The sequence below is a fragment of the Poeciliopsis prolifica genome, unplaced genomic scaffold (genome assembly GCF_027474105.1).
Source record: "Poeciliopsis prolifica strain line A6 unplaced genomic scaffold, Auburn_PproV2 SCAFFOLD002, whole genome shotgun sequence".
NCBI classification, from domain to species: Eukaryota; Metazoa; Chordata; class Actinopteri; order Cyprinodontiformes; family Poeciliidae; genus Poeciliopsis; species Poeciliopsis prolifica.
In genome coordinates this window covers 13,794,374-13,816,242 of record NW_026562377.1, presented here as the reverse complement: position 1 = coordinate 13,816,242, position 21,869 = coordinate 13,794,374, and the positions used below count along the sequence as shown (strand labels likewise).

Genomic DNA, 21,869 nt, shown 5'->3' with positions numbered 1-21,869 from the left:
ATCTTTGGATCAACTAACACGTCCATTTTCTATCTCTCTTCCTTCAACCCTGAATTTCTACAGGTCACAGAGGTGATAAAAACAAAAAGTCAGTAAAAAATCCTGTCACATTGCAAACAACCCTAACCCTTACTTGACCTTCAAATAGAGTATCCAAGTAATCAACATGTAAAACAGTAATCATGTCTTAAAACACAAATTCTGTAGTGATTAGATGTGGTAATCATGTTTCATAACATTCAGTGCCATAAAAAAGTGTTTGCCTCCTGAAGTGAAGATGAAAAACAAACCACAGAAATAAATATGAGAAATCTTTATTATAAAGACATTAATTAGAACCGTACTGAACTATAGGAAACATTAAAGTGGGATTTCTTCTTCCATCATGTATTCAACACAAAAATAAGGGCATTTGTGTTTGATAAATTGCCTCTTTTTCTTGGCAATGCATCTTACTCCTTTGAAAGCTTGTTAATTTCCTCTGAATGGTGTTGCATTTGTAAGGAAAAAGCTTTTAATTGTTGGGCAGCACAGTTGAGTGTGTTGGTTGTGCCCTTGGAAAAACTTGCCAGATCCTCTTTGCCAAATGCCAACATCTTTTTCTGCAACTGGCTCTTGTTTGACATCTCTTATTCGATCAGATGATTGAAGTCTGAAGAAACAAGACATATTACTAATTTAATTACTTAACAATGTGTGGTGGTCTCAGCATACAACCACCACAGGCTGGTACTTCTAGCTCTCACTGGTCACTCATTTGATCACACACACCAGTGTGGGATCACTTCCCACCACTTGGTGTGAAACAGCCAATATGGTTGTGTTACTTATGTGTTACTAGCACTAACTCCAAAAACCTTCAAGGGGGTAGGTATAGAGGTGTCTGTGTTTTTTTTCAATAACTGAAATGGAAGTTGAATCAGTTAACTCTGTCTCGCCCATATCTTATGAAGCGATGTAGATTCAGACGTGCATCAGCGGACTTGTATAAGTCTGCTGAACTCATGAAGTGATAACGTATTGTTTGATTTTAAACGTAATGCTGCTTTACACCTCCAGTCGTTTTGCAGTGTCGACTGTATTTTCTGCACTTCCTTTGGAGAAATATGAATGGCAAAAATTGGCTGAGCCGATTCCTCTTCGTAGCATAAGCCCCGCTGTGATGGGGTGCACATTGAAGTGTTCGAAAATAGAATTTGGTTTCTTAAAGTGGAGATATTGAATTGCCAATGACTGCAAAATCTCATCTCGATATCTCTGGGATTACAATGGAGCTTTAAAAAGTATTACATTCATACAATGAAAACACTCCACTTTGTTATGCCAACAAACGCATTTTCCTTTAAGATGTGGTACAATTTAAATAAAAAACATGAGGTTTTCCAAATATATAGGCTTGATGCCAAGTGATGTAATAGCAACAAATACTGACTAAACAAAATGTCCTTACTTTTTGTGCAGTTTTATTTTTTCTTTTTGTTCTTTGTCTCTTTCGCTTTAATTAGTGCTTCTTCTTTTTCAGCAGCAGCTTTAATTCTTCTTTTTCCTAGAGGTGTTTTTGCATACCAGTTCTGAAAAAAAAACAAAGAAAATGTTTTAAATACATACCTTAAAAATATAAAATATTATATTCTGAAAACAGACATAAAAGACTACAACTTTAACCATACAATAGTAAGAATCAGAATTCTCCTTCTAAACCTGCTTTAAATTGCTTTTTAAATATTGCTGCTTCAACATACTTTTATTGCCTCTTCCTCCTTCTGGAGCACAGGCTCAAACTTGGCAAGTGGTACAATAAAATCATCAGCAGTGAGGGGTTGCTTTGTCAAGTCATTGATGCGATCCTTGGTGACAACACTGCTGATGACATGCAGCATGTGGCCTGGAGTGTAGCCATCAGTTGCCTTCGTCAGAGAGGTGAGGTCCAAAGCGTTTGTTATTTTTCCTCCTTGCTTTTTAATAAGTTTCTCCCACAAAACTAAAATTACACAGAATAAATAGTTATCTTATTTCACATTGCTACAAATTAAATTTTCATCCTTTTGTGTTGTGTCTTTACTGTATCTTGAGCCGTAGTCAGGTCTTGGAATGAGGATGATTTTGCCATACATTTTACACATCGCTTTAATATCAGAGTTTTGAGGGCCTTTTGTTGTTCCGATTATCAGGACACGATCTTCTGGTTTGATCAGTTTGAGACACTTGGGCAAATCTTTTTTCAGTCGCCTAGGTTCCAGCTGTTCATAAACACAAAAGAGTTAAACTGCAATGAAATTAAATCAATCAACATGTTTTATTTTACAATATGACAGTTTTATAATGTTTTTTTTATTTATCTAAAGTACCTGTTCGTCATCCTTGGGAACTTTTTTGTAGAACATTTTCTCCGCATCTTGAATCCAAATCACAGAGGGTTGCAAAAGTCTTGCAACCTGAATATAAATCGATTATGAAAAACTGCTTTTGTACTGTTTGGCTAATCGACTGCTAAAAGAACATTCAGTACATAAAATATTTTCAGTGATTATTTGCAACTCTGTACATTGTTATAGGTAACTTCTATAATACAAAAGAAACAAAAACTCGTCCATCTCTGACAATCATAGTGTTTGTAAGCCAATAAATTATCTTTCCCAAAATTCTGACGCGTTCTGAAGACTAAATGGATATTTTGATCTGGACATTTTTGGATTAGACTTATTAAAGGCAAAACAAATAAACCACAAAGAAAGAAATTCTGAAAGAAATTTTGTCAGCATGAACTCTTAAGCAACACCTTCTCTGATTCTTATGTTGTTTTTGTTACTTTGTCACATCAATCTTGCCAGATTGATGTGACAAAGGTTTAGAAAACCTCTGATGTGACAAAGGTTTAGAAAACCTCTGCTTCTCAAATTAGGAGAAAACCTTTTCAAATAATGTCTGTGGAAAGTACTTAAAAATTAGGTGTTTTCTGCTGACATTTCTATATAGCAACTTTGAAGGACGTCCTCAATCTTGACATCCAAGTAATATTAGAAAATTGAAGCAATGTTTTGGCATCCAGAGTCCTACCTTAAACACCATATGAAGCATCATGGTCAGTCCAGGCTTGCCTGGGTACTTTCCCGCTGTGTTATGGGGGGACAAATCAAACAGAGTGGACCCTGTCTCCTGGCAAATTGCATGGACCAACATGCTCTTGCCCACACCTGCCGGCCCCACCAGCAGTATGGACTTTATTAAAGGAGCCTTCTCATGAACCTCTGGAGTGCCTGCAAATCACATACAGTTCGAACCATACATGTATCATAAATTCATTTTTACATACATTAATATTATTAAATTAAGTTTCATACCTAATGGTAAAATGCCATATAAAGATAAGACTTGACGGACATCTAACAATGATGGCATCGGCTCGATGTCACTTTGTCGCAATGTAGTACCAAGATAATTATAGTCACCTGAAAAGCAAATAGAAAACAGTAATTGTATTATTTTTGATTAAGAGCGAAATGAAGTCTCTTTAATATATAGAAGGTAGTTTTATCATTAAAGAACATAGCACTGTCCTTAATATAAAAATGTATCTTAAACAGGCAGCATATCATGCAAAATCTATAAATAAGCCTCAATAAACAGTTATTATAAACAAATTTTACAGAAACTACATTCACTAAAGACTTATTAGTTTAATCAGTTTTCACATAAGCTGGCAAAGGAGCCAGAAGAGGGCAGCACATCATAGCTAATAATATGGCAGATAAAAATTTATTTAAGAGTATGGTTGGTACCACACATCTCTTGCAATCTGAGGTAAACATCACAAATACAACTACAGAAAAATATATTTACCAATGTCTTACCCAAAAAATCTTGCATCCGATAATTTTTTGCCCGTTTCAATAAGCCTTGCTGTACCAGCTCTTCACACAGAGACTCCAGGGTTCTAGCAGATGTAAAGAAATTATGTTTATGTTATTTTGGTGGGTTTTTTGTTTTGTTTTGTTTCCTGAAACTTACAAATGTATGTGATTCTTTTATCACCTATCAGGTGTCAGATCTTTTTCCTTTTTCTTCTTCTTTCCACCTTTACCCCCTTTTTTCTTCTATGTAGTCAATTCAGAAAATAATCACATCAGTAAAATGAATGCAAACTTAAATCAAATTTTAATGGGTGTACCTTTGGTCCTTTTTGTTTGCCAGGTTTCTCTTTATCTACAGCCAACTTCAACTCAGCAAGTTCCTCTCGCATCTCCTCATCAATCTGATAAAAGAGGGGAAAAAAATGGTGAGTAAGCACCTATCTATCTATGTGTCTGTCTGTCTGACCTTTTGTCTGTGGAGTGTGTTGTAGCAGTAGATCTTTTTGAAGATATCTTCAAAAAGGCTAGACATACAAAAAAGCCCTCAAAGGTTTTACAACTGAATATGAGGAATGGGTCAAACTTTCATCAGTCCTATGTCAGCGACTGGTCTATGGCAAAATTTCACTTATTGCTTTTAGGCAAAATTCCTCGTGTTTCTTTTGTTTTGGTTTTATATTTTTTTGTCCTTTTTGCACCCATGTCTTCAGGAAGGAGGGGCAATATCTGTGTGAAGTTACATCCCTTTGTTTTTCAAATCTTAAAAATTATATCGGCACAAAAGAAAATATTCTGGATGCATACACCAGTAGAAATATAGCATAGTTGATTAATCAACTAGGTAAGTATACAAATTACGTTTAAGAATTTTAAGCAACAATTTGAGCTGACAAAAACTGAGGAAGGTTTTATGGTTTAATAAAAATCAACAGTGACACGGATACAGTAATACCTGTAATCGAACTTCTGCTTCTACGATTTTTCTCATTTCTTCCTTAATCAACTCCACTTCGTGAAGCTGAGCGAAGTTTTCAGACTCATTACGGTTTTTCCAAACCTCTGTGAGTAGAAAGACTTTGTAAAGTTTTATGGTAATGCCAACAATTCTTTCACATGACTTTTTTAGTTAGAGGGGAGAAAAGAATAACATAGAATAAAACCATGATGGCATTTTGTCTCACAAGCGTACTTGTGAATGTACTTGTATTGTATTTGAAAATTGTATTTTCATAAAGATTAAGGACTGTAGACAGTCTTCAAACATCATATTTCTTTAACATTTTACAAGTGAAACCACCTTCATATCTTTTGTTTGCCACTTCCAATTCTGAAAGAAAAGCAGATGGCATCATCTTCAACCCTTCCTCATCCTGTGAATACGAACAAAGTTCCATTACATCACCACAAAAAAGCAATATGCTGTCTAAGTGAGAGGATGTAGAAAATATTCACTCATTTATAAATCGATTTATGAATTGGTGAGATTTGCTCTAATGACAAGTTCAAAGATTTTCACTTACTTCCTCTGCACCCTTCCCCTTTCCCTTGTCTTTCTTCCCTTTTTCCTTCTTGTTATCCTTCCCTTTCTCTTTGTCTTTCCCTTTTGATTTGGACGTTGCTGCCTCTTCTTCTTTTAAAGCAATTTCTTCCACTAACTGCAAGTGGTAAACAGTATTTTACAAAATATCCAGAAAACATTTATTTTTGCATTTAATTCATAATGCATTTTACCTGCTGAGGGGTTTTTTCAGCAAATATGATGGCTGAACCTCCCTCTTCGACAGTTGGGTAGTCTGGAAATAGTCCTGTAGCATTACTTTAAAACATAATGAAGGATAAAAAATCAGTGTCATTCATTGACTTCAATAATTTAGAAAATACTTCTTTACATCAGCAAATGCAACCCTACTGCAAAAAAGAAAAAGGATTCATAGGCCCAAACCTTACCGACATTCATAAAACCACTGTCGAATCTGATTTTTGATTGTCTTGCCCATGTCATTCCACTCCAATTCTCGTATTTGCTTCAAAATGTCATTTATTGCGTTTAGGTAAACTTCCTCGTATTTCTTTTGTTTAACTCGAATGGAAGCGTCAATAGCTTGGGCATCAATCTCTGCTGGAAGAGGGGCCTGGTATTTTGGATCCATAACCTTGCAAAAATAATTAATATGTTAATAAAATGTGCTTGTTCCAAGATTTTAAGAAAGGTAATTAGGGCAAAAAGAAGTATTCTATCCTAAATTTTAAATGTCAAATTTAGAGTAGAACATTTAGAGCTCAAGCTTAAAGTAATGCCTTATCAATATCAATAATGTTAACTATCAATACATAAATGGTAGCTTTAAAAAAAATGAAATAATTTCAAGGTTCAGAATACACAACAAAATGGATCAATTGACTTACCATTCCAAGAAAAATCATCTCCTCATCTCGAGCAATCTTTGTTTTCTTTCTTTGTAAGTACCCCTTCCACACCTACAAATAAAGTTCCAGAATGAATAAGGTCCAACAAATCAATGCAAGTCAGAGAAAATGTCACATAATGTTTATGAGAAACAACCCTCTGAATGCGCATGGCGGCCATCTCATTGAAAGCTGATCCGGCGGTCTTGGCCCTGTGCCGTCTGTCGAAATTGCTAAATCTGATTTCTTTGTTTAACTTCGCCCTAACCCTCCCTTGCCACGCCCTCTCCACCATTTGAATGATCTTGATGGCCTCCTCTTCAGTCATAACTCTGTCCATTGATGTCTGCAGGGACCACACAAAAAATAAATAAATCACACAAAAACATGATAAACAAAGCAACACAAATAATTTTCTGATTGTGAATGAAAGAGTGACCTGCTAAATATTAAGTCTTGCTTTTCATGAAAAATAATGTTTCATGTCAATGTTGTCTTTAATATTAAATGCTTGCATGTGTACCACAATCAAATGAGTTATCTCAAGTCTAAGTCACAAGGATTGCTATTTACAAATAGTGTCATTGTAACCTACATCAAGGTCTTTTGAACCCTCCGCCATTTTCAGGACATCCAGCAGCATCGTTTTTCGTTCTTCAATTTGGTTGCTGCGCTCACCGACAAAGAAGTATGGAATGGGGATCTCAAGTGCAGACTAAAAAGACAATGAAGCTAAGAGTTTGAGAGTTATCCTCTACAAATGCATACAGTATCATGAAAAACTATTGGTCATTTAAATATTTCTTCCAGTTTTGTTTTTTGTAATAGTTACTGAAATGCTGTCTTAGTTCCAGCTGTGATGGGACACACACCCACCACAAAGTTGTATTTTTTCTCATCAGTCCATAGAATACATTTCCCAAAACTTGTAGGGGTGAGTTGCAAATTATTAGTGGCAAATGTGAGATGTTCCTTTGTTCTTTTTCATGAGCAGTGGCTTTGAAACTCTCCCATTGTAGCCATTTTTACACAGGGTCTTTCTTATTGTAAGGATTTAACTGCATTAAGCTTCTCTCCTTAGTATATGAAACCATAATTTTAAAAGTGTTTTTTGTGTTGACTCAGACTATTTTTGGCTCATATTAAAATTTGTTTCCGAAGCTTTCAAGTGTGATATAAAGCAAAAGCAGAAGAATTCTGTAAAGTCGCAAAAACTTTTCCACAGCACTTGAGGTTCATCAACAATAAATATACAGTGTAAGAAATTTAAATAAACCTATTTTCAAAAAAACAAAAACTTACAGGTGTGAGTTTCAGTGCATGCAAGATGTCATCCACATAGTGGTACTCCGAAAATTCTTTTTCTACCATTTCATACTTCAGTTCTAGCACCCGGCCCATTACGCCCTTGAGAAGCAGAAGAATAAGTCGTCTCTTCTGAGGGTGGACCAGCATGTTGTGGGCTTCCTCCAGCTGCCTGAAGACTTGAACATAGCGCACATAGAGGGTTGCTAGTCGCTGGAAGAATACCACTCTGTCTCGCTGAGGTGGAAGGGGCACAGGTGGTAGTTCTTCAGCCAGGAGCCTATTCAGCTCTGACATGGCCTCTTTCCAGACCTGGTTGTAGGAACTGGAACAGCGTAAACACAGAGATAAAATAAAGGAAAGACAAGAAATATTACACTATGACATTGTATTTCAGGCAAGTCTCCTAATGGAATAATGTATTGTAAATTGTACTTCAAAATACAATTTAGCATTAAGATATAGTGTTTTGTACTTGTACTATTACAATATCAGATGCATAGTATGGGGTTGAATTAGAGCCAAATTATAATTTAATGAATTATAAAACCATAGAGCACGTTTGATTATTTGAATTAATTCAAATGTTTGTGAAACATCTCTAATTATTGCTTTATTACTCCATTTACATTGTGCAATGCATTAGCGCCTTTGACAACATGACAGTGTTTCTTGATTGAACGCCTTACTCCTTTCACCATCATTTTTTGATTATGGCTACTATGTCTTTCCTTCAGCATAAAACTTTTCTCCAGAAACAATTTGGCTTGCTCATATGGGCAGCTGAAAATTTCAGTCAAACTTCAAGGCTTTCATGTAGGTCACTGACCTCTAAATCCATGTTGATTTAAACTCGCTTCACTGCGGACAGGGACACTAATGTTCCAGTATCTCCAAATTCAGTAGGTTTGTACCTCAGTGGATTATTCCTAATTATTCTAAGGATTTTATGTCCACTGAAGATGATAGCTAAGGTCAATATTTGAACACAAGTTGGATCTGTTAACAGATGGAGTGAAAGTATTTGTGTATTTTAATCTGCATGCGTAATCTTGACCCTGAGTGTTAGAGAAAGCTCAAAATAACTTCAACTCGACTCTTCGTAGTTTCTATTAAATAATCACTTGACTGTGAATAACCATAAAAAGTGGCTATAGGACGCGTGACGTACTCTTCTCAGTGGTTCAGTAGATTTCCTGCCAGCAGGATGTTGTTTGATTACTTTGTGGTTTGAAAGTTACTTTCTTTAATCTTCTCAAAGAACCAAATAGCATTAACTGAACGCTTTGACATGCATTTTGACTGGCAGGACACCAAACCTGTAAGTAGTTTTGTTGTTTGTTTTTTTTCTTCCTTGATGTGTCTCTGAAATCCTCCCATCAGGAGCTAGCTAAAATATCTCCGAGAAGCTAAACACTCTGCTAAACAACCGTAAAAACAAACTCCACAATGGGTTTTTTGTTTGTTCTTTTGGAAAGGTTACCTTTGCGACATGTCTGTGTATCAACGGTGTGGGGGCAAAGCAGCACAATTATCAAATAAAGTGCCAAAACGGTGTTGAAATGCAGCGCTCCGATCAGAGTTCCGACGTTGGTTTCCAGGCTAGCCAGTGGCGTTTACTGTTTCTACGGTAACCGCTAACCGTTGGCGTAACAGCGGAAGTTTGTATTGTTGACAGGATTGTTTTGTTTGCTTGTTTTTTACGGAGTGAAAATAACTTTACGTTTGGTATTTAGCTTAAAATCAAGAAGATATGTTTTAAGAAACAAATAAATAATTTTCGTACTTTTATTTTTTTTTCGGAGAGACGTAACTATCAAAGAACGGAAACTGTGTTTGAAGTTATATTGATAAAAGTAGGTGAAAGTAACTAAAGAAACAGATTTATTATTTATTTGTTTTATTGTGACAATAACGTGGACTACATCACGATGGGACTTGACAGTTTTTGGAAGGTATGCTACAGAATGTAATTGCTGAAGTTGCTGGAAATATAGAAGGGGCTATAAAGCATAGCAGAAAATTGAGTGGAAGGAAACATGCAGCAGAAATGACTAAAGGCTTAAGGGTTGTGATCCAAATCCCTTTGAAGAGTTTGAGGGAGCGTCATGAATTGTGGGAAACTGCTGGTGTCGATAATTTAAGAGGCATCACATACAGTCATCTACACAAATACTGCATTTCTTCTTTTTCTCCTGAAGCAGAGACATCTTCAAAGCCATTTTAGAGAAAATAAGCAGGACTATCTGTCAGGTATCAAAAGTCCTCCTTTAAGATAAAAGTTTGGCTTTTATTCGGAAATCAAGACCCAAGAATCGGTAGGTGGAGTGGAGAGGCACAGAACTCCACTGGTAAGTTTTCACAGTCAGTGATGATTTGGGGAGGGGAGCCATGCCATTTCTGTTCTTGGTCCAGTGTTTTTTATCAGGTCAACAGTCAGTGCAGCCAGGAAATTTTAGTGCACTTCTATTATGGAGATGTTAATTTCATTTTCAAACAAGACCTGATCCCTGCTAACAATGCCTTAATTGGCAACTTTAATGAACTTGGAATCATTGGGCTTCCCTCATCTAAACCCCATACAGCAAATGTTGTGAAAATAAATTAACACCTCAGCAGAGCTGCATTGATGCAGTAGTTCATGCTAAAGGGGCTCTGACAAAGCACTGGGGACAAACACATGCACATATTTTTCAATGATCCAATAGCTCTGTATTAAAGTCCTTTTTTCATATCCTCTCTATATTCTACTTCCCCTAAGCAGTGCAGGTTGTCAGTACCTGTAAGCCATAATCATGAAAATGAACTGAAATAAGCACAGGAAATAAAGCACCCTGTGTGTAATAAATCTGTATCATAAATTGCAAATGCTTAAATAAATTCACTTTACAAAGACGTTTGAATTTATTGAGATGCTCCACTTTGTTCTTTCAATTTTCTTTTCTTAAATGGGATTTGGCTTAGAAATATGAATGGGATATGAATACAATTAAGACTTCATTTGTAAATATCAGGCATTGGTCTAAATATATAGCTATGCATTTTAAATTTCGCTCCAAGCAAAGGGGAAAAGGATTTATTTCGTTTTTTCCTTTATAAAAAAATTCCGGTTTTAAACGGATCCCCAGATGCCCTGGCATTATTCATCCACGCTGCATGACAATAAAGATTTCTGTTCGGGAGTTAACTTGCCGGATGGGTGCTCCTGGAGGCGCATTCTCTGCAGCGCTTAGAGGTCACAAGACTTGGACATCAGTGAACAAAAACATCGGCACGTTGACAGCTCGACTGCAAGCTTATAGGCCCTCAGATTCTCCGGTTCTCTGCATCCAGCATCCAACAAGTTGCTCCCTTTTGGAAAACTACTTCACTGCGCGCTGTTGCGCTCCTGTATTTTTTGTGCGCCAAGATCTTTTTTTTTTTTATGCAATCGTAGAGCGCGTTTTCTTCTTTCCTCCCTCCCAAACTTTATCTCAAAAGGATCGTCGACTTTTTATGGGCTCGAATCAATCGCGGATGAAACTTTTCTCGTGGTGCGTAAAGGTGTGGGGCACGCCAAAGTGAACATGTGCCTCTGGGACAAAAGAGGGGGGGAAAGAAATACTCCGAAGATGTCAACATTGCTTTACCACCCACTCGAAATCGATTGTATTACCTTCAAGAAGGTGGCACTCGGTATAAATAGCTACGCGATTTTTCAAGAAAGACGGCGTTGAGCACAATCTGCAGGCTGTTCTTTCTCTTTCTTATCGGAACCGCAGACAACGCCTGGAAGAATTTCCTCAAGACAACTGTGTCCACTCTCCAGGACATAAGCATCTCCTCAACCGGTGAGTACTGGATTTAGTTAAGCGCATTTACTTTATAAGTTAAAAAAAAGAAGAAGAAGAAATAAAGAAAGGAAAAAAAAGAAAAACTAAATAGAATCGCAGAGAGAATCGTGCGTAACCTGTCATGCACCATTTCTATGTGGGATGCCTAACAGGTTGCGTGTGTTACATGACAGAATGAGTGCTTTAGTTTTTCCTCAAAAGTAGAAACGTCAGAAAAAAGTTATTTTGTGCAGCTTCTTAAATGTTTAACTTCAGATTACATCTCTAACAACAACCAAACTTCTTTTTTTTCTTCAGACAGTCAAGCCATGCATGTGGAGAGGAAATGGCACATACTGTTGACCATCTTCTTTCTGCTCATCTCCTCGGGTCAGTGCATGGACAGCAAAGAGGTCAAGCAGAATGAGAGAAGGACCCTGTTGGATCTAATTTTGCAGGTTATCAAGGACAGCCAACAACGGGACAAGCCCGTGTCTAGGCGCTGTGGCAGTGGACTCCACACCTCAGCACAAGACTTCAAGTCCTCTTCCCGGGAAAAGCCTTTGTATGTCCCTAGGCTGGATAACAATAGACTCATAGGTAAGCTGATAAGATTTATTTTTAGGACCTGATGATGAAAGCATAATCCCCATTTTACTGTTGGAGACAGCTGTCATTGGTCTGCTAAGTGCTCCTCTTCTAATGTAGGACCTGTCTCTGGTTTGGCTAAACTGAAACTTGAAACTATATGCATTTTTAAGTTGATCCAAGAGATGTGAACATTTTACTGACTACAAATCTTTATAGCATAAGAAACATTGCATGTGCATTTCATGTGTAATGATTATATAATGCATTTAACACAGGTAAGCTTCATATGTGCAGGACTAAGTTCTTCCATCATACTCACTCTAATTAGATATGTCTTCTTCACGTGTTTTGGACACATCACCCCTTATTTAAACCATGAACAAATGATTAGTAGAGGAACCTATCATCAAATGCAGTAGGAGGAGCATCGTGAGGCCAAACTTATGAATGATTCATTCAGAATGATTCATTGATCATCTTTAAACATGAATGACATCTGTAAATGTTGCTTTTCACCCACATTGGGTGCATCTTTGTGTTCTGTGTATCATAAAAGCAATTCATTCTTAAATTTGTTTTCTTTGAATAATATTGAATGTGATATTCAGGGTCTTTTGTTTATAAAAAAGTTTAATGGAACTCTGCAATTACTGTCCTAAAGTACAGCATTATGTCCAGTTAATCGTTTGTACATGTGCGTTCATTCTGCTCAGTTCCAGGCTTTACTGAAATCAACATATAGACAAGAATTTCTATTTTTTTTCAAGAACTGCACCTCGGTGTGGTGTGTAAAATGAACGTAATGTGTTTGTTTAAGATAATCACTATCGGTTAGATTATGTCTTGGTGATGCTGAGCAGACAGCACACAGCTGAAAGTCTTGGCCTCATCTTGCGCAATTGGAAAAGTACCTTTCTCAGACCAGTGGCTGGATGGAATTTATCTTTTGAGGATATTAAAGGCAGCATATTAGCACTGGTGCGTGTGACGCCACTGGAAGAACGATCGTCACGCAATGATGAAGGCTTTAAACACAGTGAGGATGAGGGGGGAAATGTTGTGGAGTTGTTGCCTGTGTGTTCCTCTCAAGCCATGGCTGTGGCATCAGAATGACAGATGTGAGACTCAGACAAAACAAGCAAAAACATGCATTTCATATCTGCTTTTTTTTTTTTTTTGATGATGCAACCTTTAGCTTGTAGAAGCCGAGGAGTTGAAGCTTTGCTGTTAATGTTTTAGGAAACAGAGGGGACTGCATGCAAACATTTGTTTTATATAAATATACCTTCATGTTTAGATTTGAAGAAATGTTTGTATTTTTTTCTGCAATACCCCTGCAATAGTATATGCTGCCATTTATTCAGTAAGACAAAAACTAACTGAATGTATTTTGTTGGAATTAATACATAATTGTGATGTGTAAGAATTTTTTTTTTAAATATTTCTACTCAAAATCTGAAAAGTGTTTTGTTCATATATTATTTTCTCAACATCTACGTTAGAATACCCCTGTTTGAAATCACAGCATAAATCTAGCTTTTCTTTGAAGGCCTCAGAGTTTGAGTTTGGTTTGAGAACAACAAGCAGCATCACAAAGACCAAGGAGCACAGCAGACAGGTTGAGGAACAGTTGGGGTAAAGTTTAAAACAGAGTTAAGATATAAAATTAGAGCCCAACAGCACAGTGACACTTCAAAAATAGAGTTTGGCACAACTACAAACCTCCCAAAATATCACTGTCCATTTAAGCTGTCAGGCTAGTCAAAGAGAAAGCTCTGATACTGCGAGCTCTGCAGAAGCTGAAACAAACATGTGGACATAGATGCCCTGATCAGCTAAAACCAAATGCATTTTCAGCTGCATGCAAAATCCTCTGTGCAGCAGAAAACTAACACTTCACATCTCCCTGATTCCACCATCAGCAGGAGAATGGAAGATGGTCAGAGATGAATGCAAATAGATGGCAGTGTTTTATGTAATATCACAAAATACAAAAAGCAAAAATCAGTAACTGTTTGTTTGATGGCCTGATAAATAGTTCCAATGTGAAAATCTAATGACAAGTTTCTGTTTCAGATATTGTCCCTAGAGATGCACACCTGAAGGACAAATTCATTCAGCATTTTGGAGGTAAGAAAACTTCCGCTGAAGAACATTTTTGTGAAAACATTTTGGTCTAGAATCTCTGCTACCCTTTGCAGACATTGCAAAACTGTTTTATCTGGGAAACAACTTTAAGAACATATTTGGCACTTTTCCCATGGAACTTTTGGCAGGACTCTCCACGTTTTACCCCTCTGAGAAAAACATTTTCATTCCTGCAAGTCAAGATACAGTATACTGAAGTCATAGACAGCTTTGTGAAGGCTGTTTTTTGGGTCAGAATGGGGTCGCATGGCTTAGCTGCAGGGCAGTAGTTTAGAGAAACAGCACATGGTCTGAAGCTGACAGAATTAAGTTGAAGGCATTGCTAAGCTAAGCTGATTATTTGTCTCAGGACCTGTGAGTAGACTTCATTATTGCTATGAAAATCTGGAAGCATAATCGTTGGTGCAGAAACTCTTAGACGTTATTATAACTGAGAACTTGACTTTGCTTCAGTCTAAATTGAAAAGAGACTAATTAGTAAGTCAGCTTAAACTACAATAAACTGACAAAGTAAAGGCACTTTGGGGTGTAGTTACTTTTGTCTTTATTAGTTTGAAACTATAATTCTTACAAATATGTGGTCAATAAAAGTAAAAACTAATATTAAGCATTTTTATGAGGTGTTGAGTTATTTACAGCATTTAGGTATTAGCAGACTGTGGATTTTTTTGAAAGCCAATGAAAGAAAGGTAAAAAGAAATCCCTTTTCTACTAATATCATACAGATTAAAACCTCCATCATATATTAAATTAGGTTCAAGTTGCTCCTTACTGTAGAGCATGTAGAATCAATCTGTTAGTTTATTTGTACGGCACATTTCACGAAGAAGACATTTTGCTTAATGAAAACATAAAAATATCATAAACACATCATACAGTCACCAATTGTAAAACCAGTAATATTTTGTTTGCGTCACATATAGAAATGTTTAGAAAAATCAAGTGGTAACTCGAATTGGACAACTTTCAGAAGGGTCAGATTATTGACCCTGACCTGTGGCCGCTGATTGGAAACTCAAAATTTTAATATTTCTCCTGTCAGTAAAGCATACTAATTCAACATTCGTTTTTTATTCAGAATAGATTTTATCAACGTTTAGGTGATTTCCCAATTGCAAAGACTACAATAAAGCCCTCCGAAGTTGGCATTCTACCTGGGAAAGCTGAGTAGTCTCGAGTTTAATGTATCACTACAATTCACTTAGAATACAGTGAAAAGTTGCCGGTGTAGTACTTATTGTACTTATAAAAATACGAGCACAGAAAGAGATGTAAAAGACCTCTCAAAGTCTTGTCCTTGAGTACCTGCCTACTGCAAGGTTTGTGTTTTCACTTAAAAGAAAACTTCATCTAGGCGCTTTCACCTTCACTTGTAGGTGAAAACACAGAATGACATAGAAGAACACCTGAAATCAAAGTCTGAATTATCAGATGAAAACTTCACAAACCCGAGTTTTGGAAAAAGGCATAAAATTCATATCAGTCTTGCTAAAGAGTGACCCTTCTGCACTCTGAAGGAAATCATTTTAATCTTGAAGCAGGAAATTCCCATAATGCTAGACATTTAATCATTAGACAAAAATGATCTCAGTATAATTTGCCGTGATTTATGAAAAGCACTCCCAGTTTGGGACACGTAGGAGGAAAACAATAGCACAGCATCAGGTCATGTATTTTTCTCAAACAATTGTTATCGTAAGAGAATTTCTTTTCATTTTACCTAATGTGACCTTCTCTTTTCTCAAGCAGGACATGTCAAGTTCTCGTCGGAGTGCAAAACACACTTTCACAGACTATACCACACCACAAGGGATTGCTCAAGACCAGCATGTGTGTATGCTTTTTCATTTAACAGACAACTAATCTCATCAGTTTTCTCTGTACCTCATTCTCTACTTTTTTATCATTAAATATTACCCCATATTGGCTGAGAAAACATGTGTGTTTAATATTAATATGACTGACATTTTATATGAGCAAACCATTTTTGTTGGCAGAAAGTTCAAGTTATTTCAACATAGAGGCTTTTTGGTTTCTACATGGGTCAGTAAGCATATTCTATATAAATCAACTTTAGTTAGTGTTTTCCAGATCAGATAAAAAATGTTGTTGTTTAGGGTTGCATCATATTAAAAACAGACATGTAATGTCGATATTATTAGTCAAAACTGTGAAGATGATATCAGTCATGACAAAACAGCAGGACTTTCAACGACACCCAAGCACAGTATTAATGAGCCTATTGTTACAGTATTAAGTAGTACTCTCTACTTAATACTGTCCCAGCAATAAGTCCCAGCAATAAGGTTCACATTCTCAAAATTAAAAAAAATTAAAAAAACTGAATATCTTATAGTTGAAAATTTTCTTTTTCTTTTTTTGTCCTAAGTCTTTCAAATCAACAAACTCATTTTTTTGAAAGACAGAAATAGCCAGAGATAATGCAAAAAAACAATTTTCAAATGATGATTGAATTTATCAAAGGAAAAAGTAATCTAAACTAATTGAGCCCAATATAAACAAAAAAAAATCCCTCCGATGCTCATAACTGGCTGTGCCACATTTAGATGTATTTTTCCTCAGAGTGAAGGAACTTTGGATCACTTATCTCAGTAGAATTGTTTTAACTAGGAGAGTCTGCTTTCACGGTTCTGTTTTTGAGGCATGATCCAGATTTAAATCTGAACTTTGATCAGACTACTTCCTAGACTTTATTTTTTGAATTATTCAAAAGCAGACTTAGTGCCCTGCATTGGATTGTCCTGCTGCGTTAGGCATGAGGGGAAGAATTGATGGTCAGACATTTTCCTTCAGGATGTCTTGCCAGAGAGTAGAATTCATAGTTTCATCAATTATGGCAAGTCTCCCAGGTCCTGACCATCAATCCACCACCACCATGTTGGGCTCAGTGTGATGTTTTCTTTTGAAACTTTGTGTTAGGTTTACACCAAATGAATCCATCCAAAACTTCTACTGTTTTATAGATCCACTGAATATTTTTCTGAAATCCCTGGGAGCCATCAAGATTTTTTTTTGACATAAATGAGACGGTTGTTGTGTTTTAGCCTGATCTTTTTTTTTGTAGAAGCATAGCCTAGTCTGAGGCCTGCAGAGTTTTCATTGTGTCTATTTTGACATCCTGGATGAGTTGTCAACATGCTCTTGGGATATTTTGAAAAACACACCAGGCAGATCCACCACTCTTCTGAGTTTTGTGGATCATGGTTTTACCTGTCTGGCTTAGAAATGGCTGTAGGTTTTTTCTAGATTTACAATGTTGATGAGTTTGTTTCTCATCTTGCTGTTTGAGACTCTTCAACCTACCTTATGTCATCAGACTTGCTCTATTAAGTTAGTCATTGATTCTACAGTTCAGCCAATTCAGTTAGTGTGGCCAGTTTAACTAGAATTAAATAATTAAATTGTGATTAATTAATTAATTGTAAATAATTAATGTAGCTAATCACAACAATTCTGTATAAAAACGAGGCATGTATATTTCAAACACAGCCAGGATGATTAAGACAGCATTTTCCACTTAATAAATTAATCATTTAGCATCATCTCTTATTTTATTTAATCAGGTCATCTTTATCTAACATTTATAATCTGAATCATTTTGGTTTTACCAAAAAGCAAACACAGACAAAACCTCATAGGCCAATAAATTAACATCCATTATGAATATTGTGAACAAAGCAACAAACTCCTGATTATTTCTAAGATGGCTTTTGCTGTCATAATGCTCAGTGAAGGCTTCTAATCTGCTTTTCCACTTGAAGACCACATGAGAAGTAATGCGCAAAAATAATTTGTTTTTCATGTTAGAACAATGACATAGGACAAAATTTACGTGGTCCAAACCATTTGGATGTTTTATGTCCAAATTATTAAAACTTAGCTTTGCTTAATAAGCTGAATAATGTCAGAAACGTTGGCGCTTTTATGTTAAAAGAGAGCAATCTTTCTTGCAACTGATGCAGTTTAAAGAAATAATAAAAATCAAGAGCTAAGATACAGGTACAAAAAATTATATATTACTGTACATTTATACATATATAATTTCTTACACCCTTAATCATTCACTAAATACTAAAAATTAAAGCAGACGGTCACAACCCTGAACAGAATTAAAGAAATGTGGAAAACACATGGTTTTTGCCTTAATAATGGAGTATCTTCCAAAAATTTCAGCAAGTCCTTTAGCATCAAAAGTACCTTCATATATGTCCAAGTCATCCCACCCATGGGCACTGTTGCACTACCACAGCTGTTGGCTTTTGCAACTAATAAAAGTCTAGAGGGTCTTTTTAATCTCTGTTAAATCGAAGAGGACGAGGGGGTTGTGTGTGTGTGTGTTGTTTCTTTTTTAAAAGCTGACTGAGACATGAGGTCATCTAACAAGAAAACACATGTTTATAATCCATCTGTCCAGCTGACATGAGCCTTTGTCCGTAGAACTTTGCAAGATTTCCAGCTCAGCTTTCAGTTCTGCCTGTGGTTCTTTGGGTTGTGAACTGGGATAAGTAGCAATAACCATATAGGCTAATATTATTCACTTTGAATAATACTCAGTTTACAAGCAGTGGTCATCACCATCAGGATGGGGTTTTTTTGTTTTGTTTTTTTGTAAAAAAAAAAAAAAAAAAGTTAAATAAAAAATAGAAAATTCTACTGAGGAATTTCACACAAATCAGTGTGTGAAATTCAAAGCCATAGATGGATGCATTTTATAATCAATCCTGAGTCTCACAATTTTTAAAATGGACACAAATTGAATGAAACACCCTAAAAATAGATCACAAGATTTGATTTTTTTTTTTTAAATTACCAATGCAACATGTCAAATCACAAACAGCATTGCAAAATCAATGTTGGCAATTTCAGTCTCAAAAGTTTGAATGCATTACTTTGTTGAATACAAAATTTAAAATGCCACACCAATTAAACTTATATATATGTTTACATGTAAAGCAGACTTTGACCATCCTATGCATACTTGAGGACTATGTCAAGTATGCATAGTCCTCATTATGCATCTCGACTTTAGTGGTCGAGATATTAAAGCAAACTATGAATGATGAATACTTTTTGATTTAAACATAAATCAGAAGGTATCCATTAATTAAAAGTAAGTAAATCAGGGAAAACATTTCCAATTCAGTGTTTGTTGCTTCTTTCTCTGAGATATTTTAAATTTCCAAAATTATGGAGTAAATAGCTGTGGAAGCAGATATGTTAAGTCATGACTCTTATTTGTCCTCGATATTTGTTGAATATCTGTTGTTCTGTAAACGAGCTCATTCTTTTAATTTTTGTAATTGATTAGGTCATGTGAAATTGCTAACAATCTTTTTCTTACCGTTTCTTTCTTTCAGATTACAAAAGGTGTGCAAGATTGCTAACACGATTAGCAATGAGTCCGCTCTGCATGCAGTCATAGGTTTTGTATGTGAGTATTTGTTTTTTCTTCTTGAGTTACCGTTGGTATTTTACATCCCTCGCGAAAACAGAAATGATTAATATGGACATGTAGATGTATACTTTGTGTTGAAGAGATTCACTCTCTGACAGAGAGTAAATCTGTCAGCTGTTCATCTGAGGAAGACTTATCCGCCCTATAATCAGATACATATCTCTTTTACATCTGTCCAACATTTGGATCTGGTATAGAATGTGATCTATCCTTGATCTCTGAAATGTTTCCATGCCAGAATAAAATCTTCTCCTACCATAGCTTTTAAAAACTTCTAAATTAGTTAAACTTGGACTTAAACTGTTAGGACAGGAAGATAACAGACATGCACATTGGGATGATTTTGAGTAACGATAAATGAAAATCAAAATCCTAGAATGGGTTTTAATTTTAAAAATTCACATTTAAAAGTCTTTCAAAATTGTGGACAATATTTTTTCTCAGACATTTAAAAGACTTGTTCCTACTTAGCACAAACACTTGTCGACACATGCCACTGCCCCAGGGGGGCAAAAGCAGTTCATACATTTTGGGAGCATTTACTTTCTCATAATTGCAACAGGCTGGTAGACATAGATATTTTGCCTAGTAAATGAAATCACTTGAAAAATATTTTGTATTCTTTGAGGCTATTGTTTTTCTGATATTAAAATGTACTTAATGGTCTGACGTGTTTAAGTGTGCCAAACATTAGAAACAGTATCACTCCTCTACATTTTTCCCATAACTGGAATAAAGAATTCATTTAATTTAATCATATGAACAACTGTAGATAATGCCAAGCATTATCGGATGTCTTCAGAAGCACATGACTGCATCCCTGAAGTCAAAGAAGTCCCTGAATGTCGTCAGTGAAATAATTCTGGATGTGTGCTCATCCCTTTTTTTAAGGTGATCTTTAAAAACTCCTCTTTCTCTGCTGTCTTGATGGCTTTAAATCTAACATAGGTAAAAGCAGGGCTCACATTGGATGCAATTATGTCCACACTGATGAGTGATTGCCACACACAAGTTCATCTCCCTAAGTGGTCATTCATGGTCATTGGGCTTAGCTGGTAATAATGTAATTGAAGAGACTGGCACATCTTCAGGAATCAGATAATAGGATCCTGTCTGCATTGTTCTGAGAGCTCACACCTGTGTCACGATTGACGAACTTCAGAAGACGTATGAAATGAGTCATGATTCGGCAATTCTGGTCATTTCTCAGTGAACTTTGGCAGCCCAGTAATGATCCATTTTTAGAAGCTGACAACATGAGTTCCTTAGAAAGATGTGAAAAGATGTGAAGATGTGATAAAAAAAATCTCCAGATCCAGCGTTGAGCAACGGGATTTTGATTTAAAAAAAAAAAGAATAAAACTATAAAAAGTACAGAAACTCCTAATGTTTAACTGTGCATTTTTGCATTCGATTTAAATTCCAGGTCGCCATATAACGGAAGAGGGATCAATGTGTTGCCAAGGAAGTGCCTTCAAACCCACAGCAGACATGAGGACGTTCTTTCTCTGTGCGTTTACAGTGTCTACATTTTTGCTGTTGATGTTATAACTCAAAATGATGAATGGACATTGTTGGTTGTTTGTGAGTGGAATGGACCGTGTATTTGAGAGCAGAAAATTTAATATCAAATGCATCTATTTATTGAAAGGACATATAAATATATCTAATGATTTAACAGTCACTGAAAAGCCAATCATTTTGGTTATAAAAGTCATAAGTGATGGAAAGAAAATGTATTTGCTTTATTTTCTATATAAATTCCACTTTTGCTAATTTGCTGACGTTATACTCCATCTTTGTCTTCATCACATTTTATTTGGCACTTGAGTGATTGTTGACAATAAGACCACATAAAATAACGACAATGGTGACAACTCACTGCATTACTAAATAAAAAATACTGAAGCACAGGAGGTTTTGCATTTATTTATTTATTTTAATTTATGGAGTCAGGCAGTGCGATGGGTGAGACCGCGAATGGACTCCCGAGGGCTTGGCACAGCATGTGATGCGTTTATCTCCATACACTTCACTTTTAACAGAAAAAAGCTGTCTTCTCCTCATCTGAATTTGTAAACAGTCGGGAAAGAAGCTGGGTTTCATCACAACCGTGTTCCTATGGGATTGCTTTTTGGGGTCAAATACTTGTTTTGCACTTTTCAGCAACTTTTTCAGAGCTGCTCTCCCTGCCACTCAGAGCAGGTGCTATAATCACTGAGTCGACCTGCTCACCTCCCTTTTTTCTTGGAGGTCACTGCAGATCGTCTGGCAGACTCT

At 36.1% G+C, this 21,869-nt stretch overlaps 2 protein-coding genes across 6 annotated transcripts; one reads left to right on the top strand and one right to left on the bottom strand.

Moving 5' to 3' along the window:
* Positions 1-298: 298 nt before the first annotated feature.
* zgc:153738 (uncharacterized protein LOC558115 homolog) lies at positions 299-9,177 on the bottom strand. Its single transcript, XM_055057885.1, has 20 exons — positions 9,046-9,177; positions 7,560-7,887; positions 6,853-6,972; positions 6,415-6,603; positions 6,258-6,329; positions 5,799-6,004; positions 5,583-5,667; positions 5,372-5,506; positions 5,149-5,221; positions 4,804-4,910; positions 4,169-4,252; positions 4,033-4,094; positions 3,852-3,934; positions 3,342-3,449; positions 3,058-3,257; positions 2,349-2,435; positions 2,063-2,240; positions 1,743-1,981; positions 1,451-1,571; positions 299-652 (listed from the first exon to the last, which is right to left on the bottom strand). Exons 1-19 carry the CDS (start codon positions 9,054-9,056, stop codon positions 1,464-1,466), a joined length of 2,475 nt encoding a protein of 824 aa, XP_054913860.1. The 5' UTR covers positions 9,057-9,177; the 3' UTR covers positions 299-652; positions 1,451-1,463.
* alkal1 (ALK and LTK ligand 1) lies at positions 8,760-21,492 on the top strand. 5 transcript variants are annotated; one of them, XM_055057906.1, is made up of 7 exons: positions 8,760-8,883; positions 11,324-11,392; positions 11,693-11,974; positions 14,042-14,095; positions 15,860-15,943; positions 19,492-19,565; positions 21,016-21,492. In XM_055057906.1, exons 3-6 carry the CDS (start codon positions 11,704-11,706, stop codon positions 19,554-19,556), a joined length of 474 nt encoding a protein of 157 aa, XP_054913881.1. In that variant the 5' UTR covers positions 8,760-8,883; positions 11,324-11,392; positions 11,693-11,703; the 3' UTR covers positions 19,557-19,565; positions 21,016-21,492. The 5 variants fall into 5 exon arrangements, with proteins under 5 accessions (XP_054913881.1, XP_054913895.1, XP_054913889.1 ...); XM_055057920.1 differs by lacking the exon at positions 8,760-8,883 and adding an exon at positions 9,184-9,913; XM_055057914.1 differs by lacking the exon at positions 8,760-8,883 and having other exon boundaries at positions 10,768-11,392; positions 11,697-11,974.
* Positions 21,493-21,869: the final 377 nt, after the last annotated feature.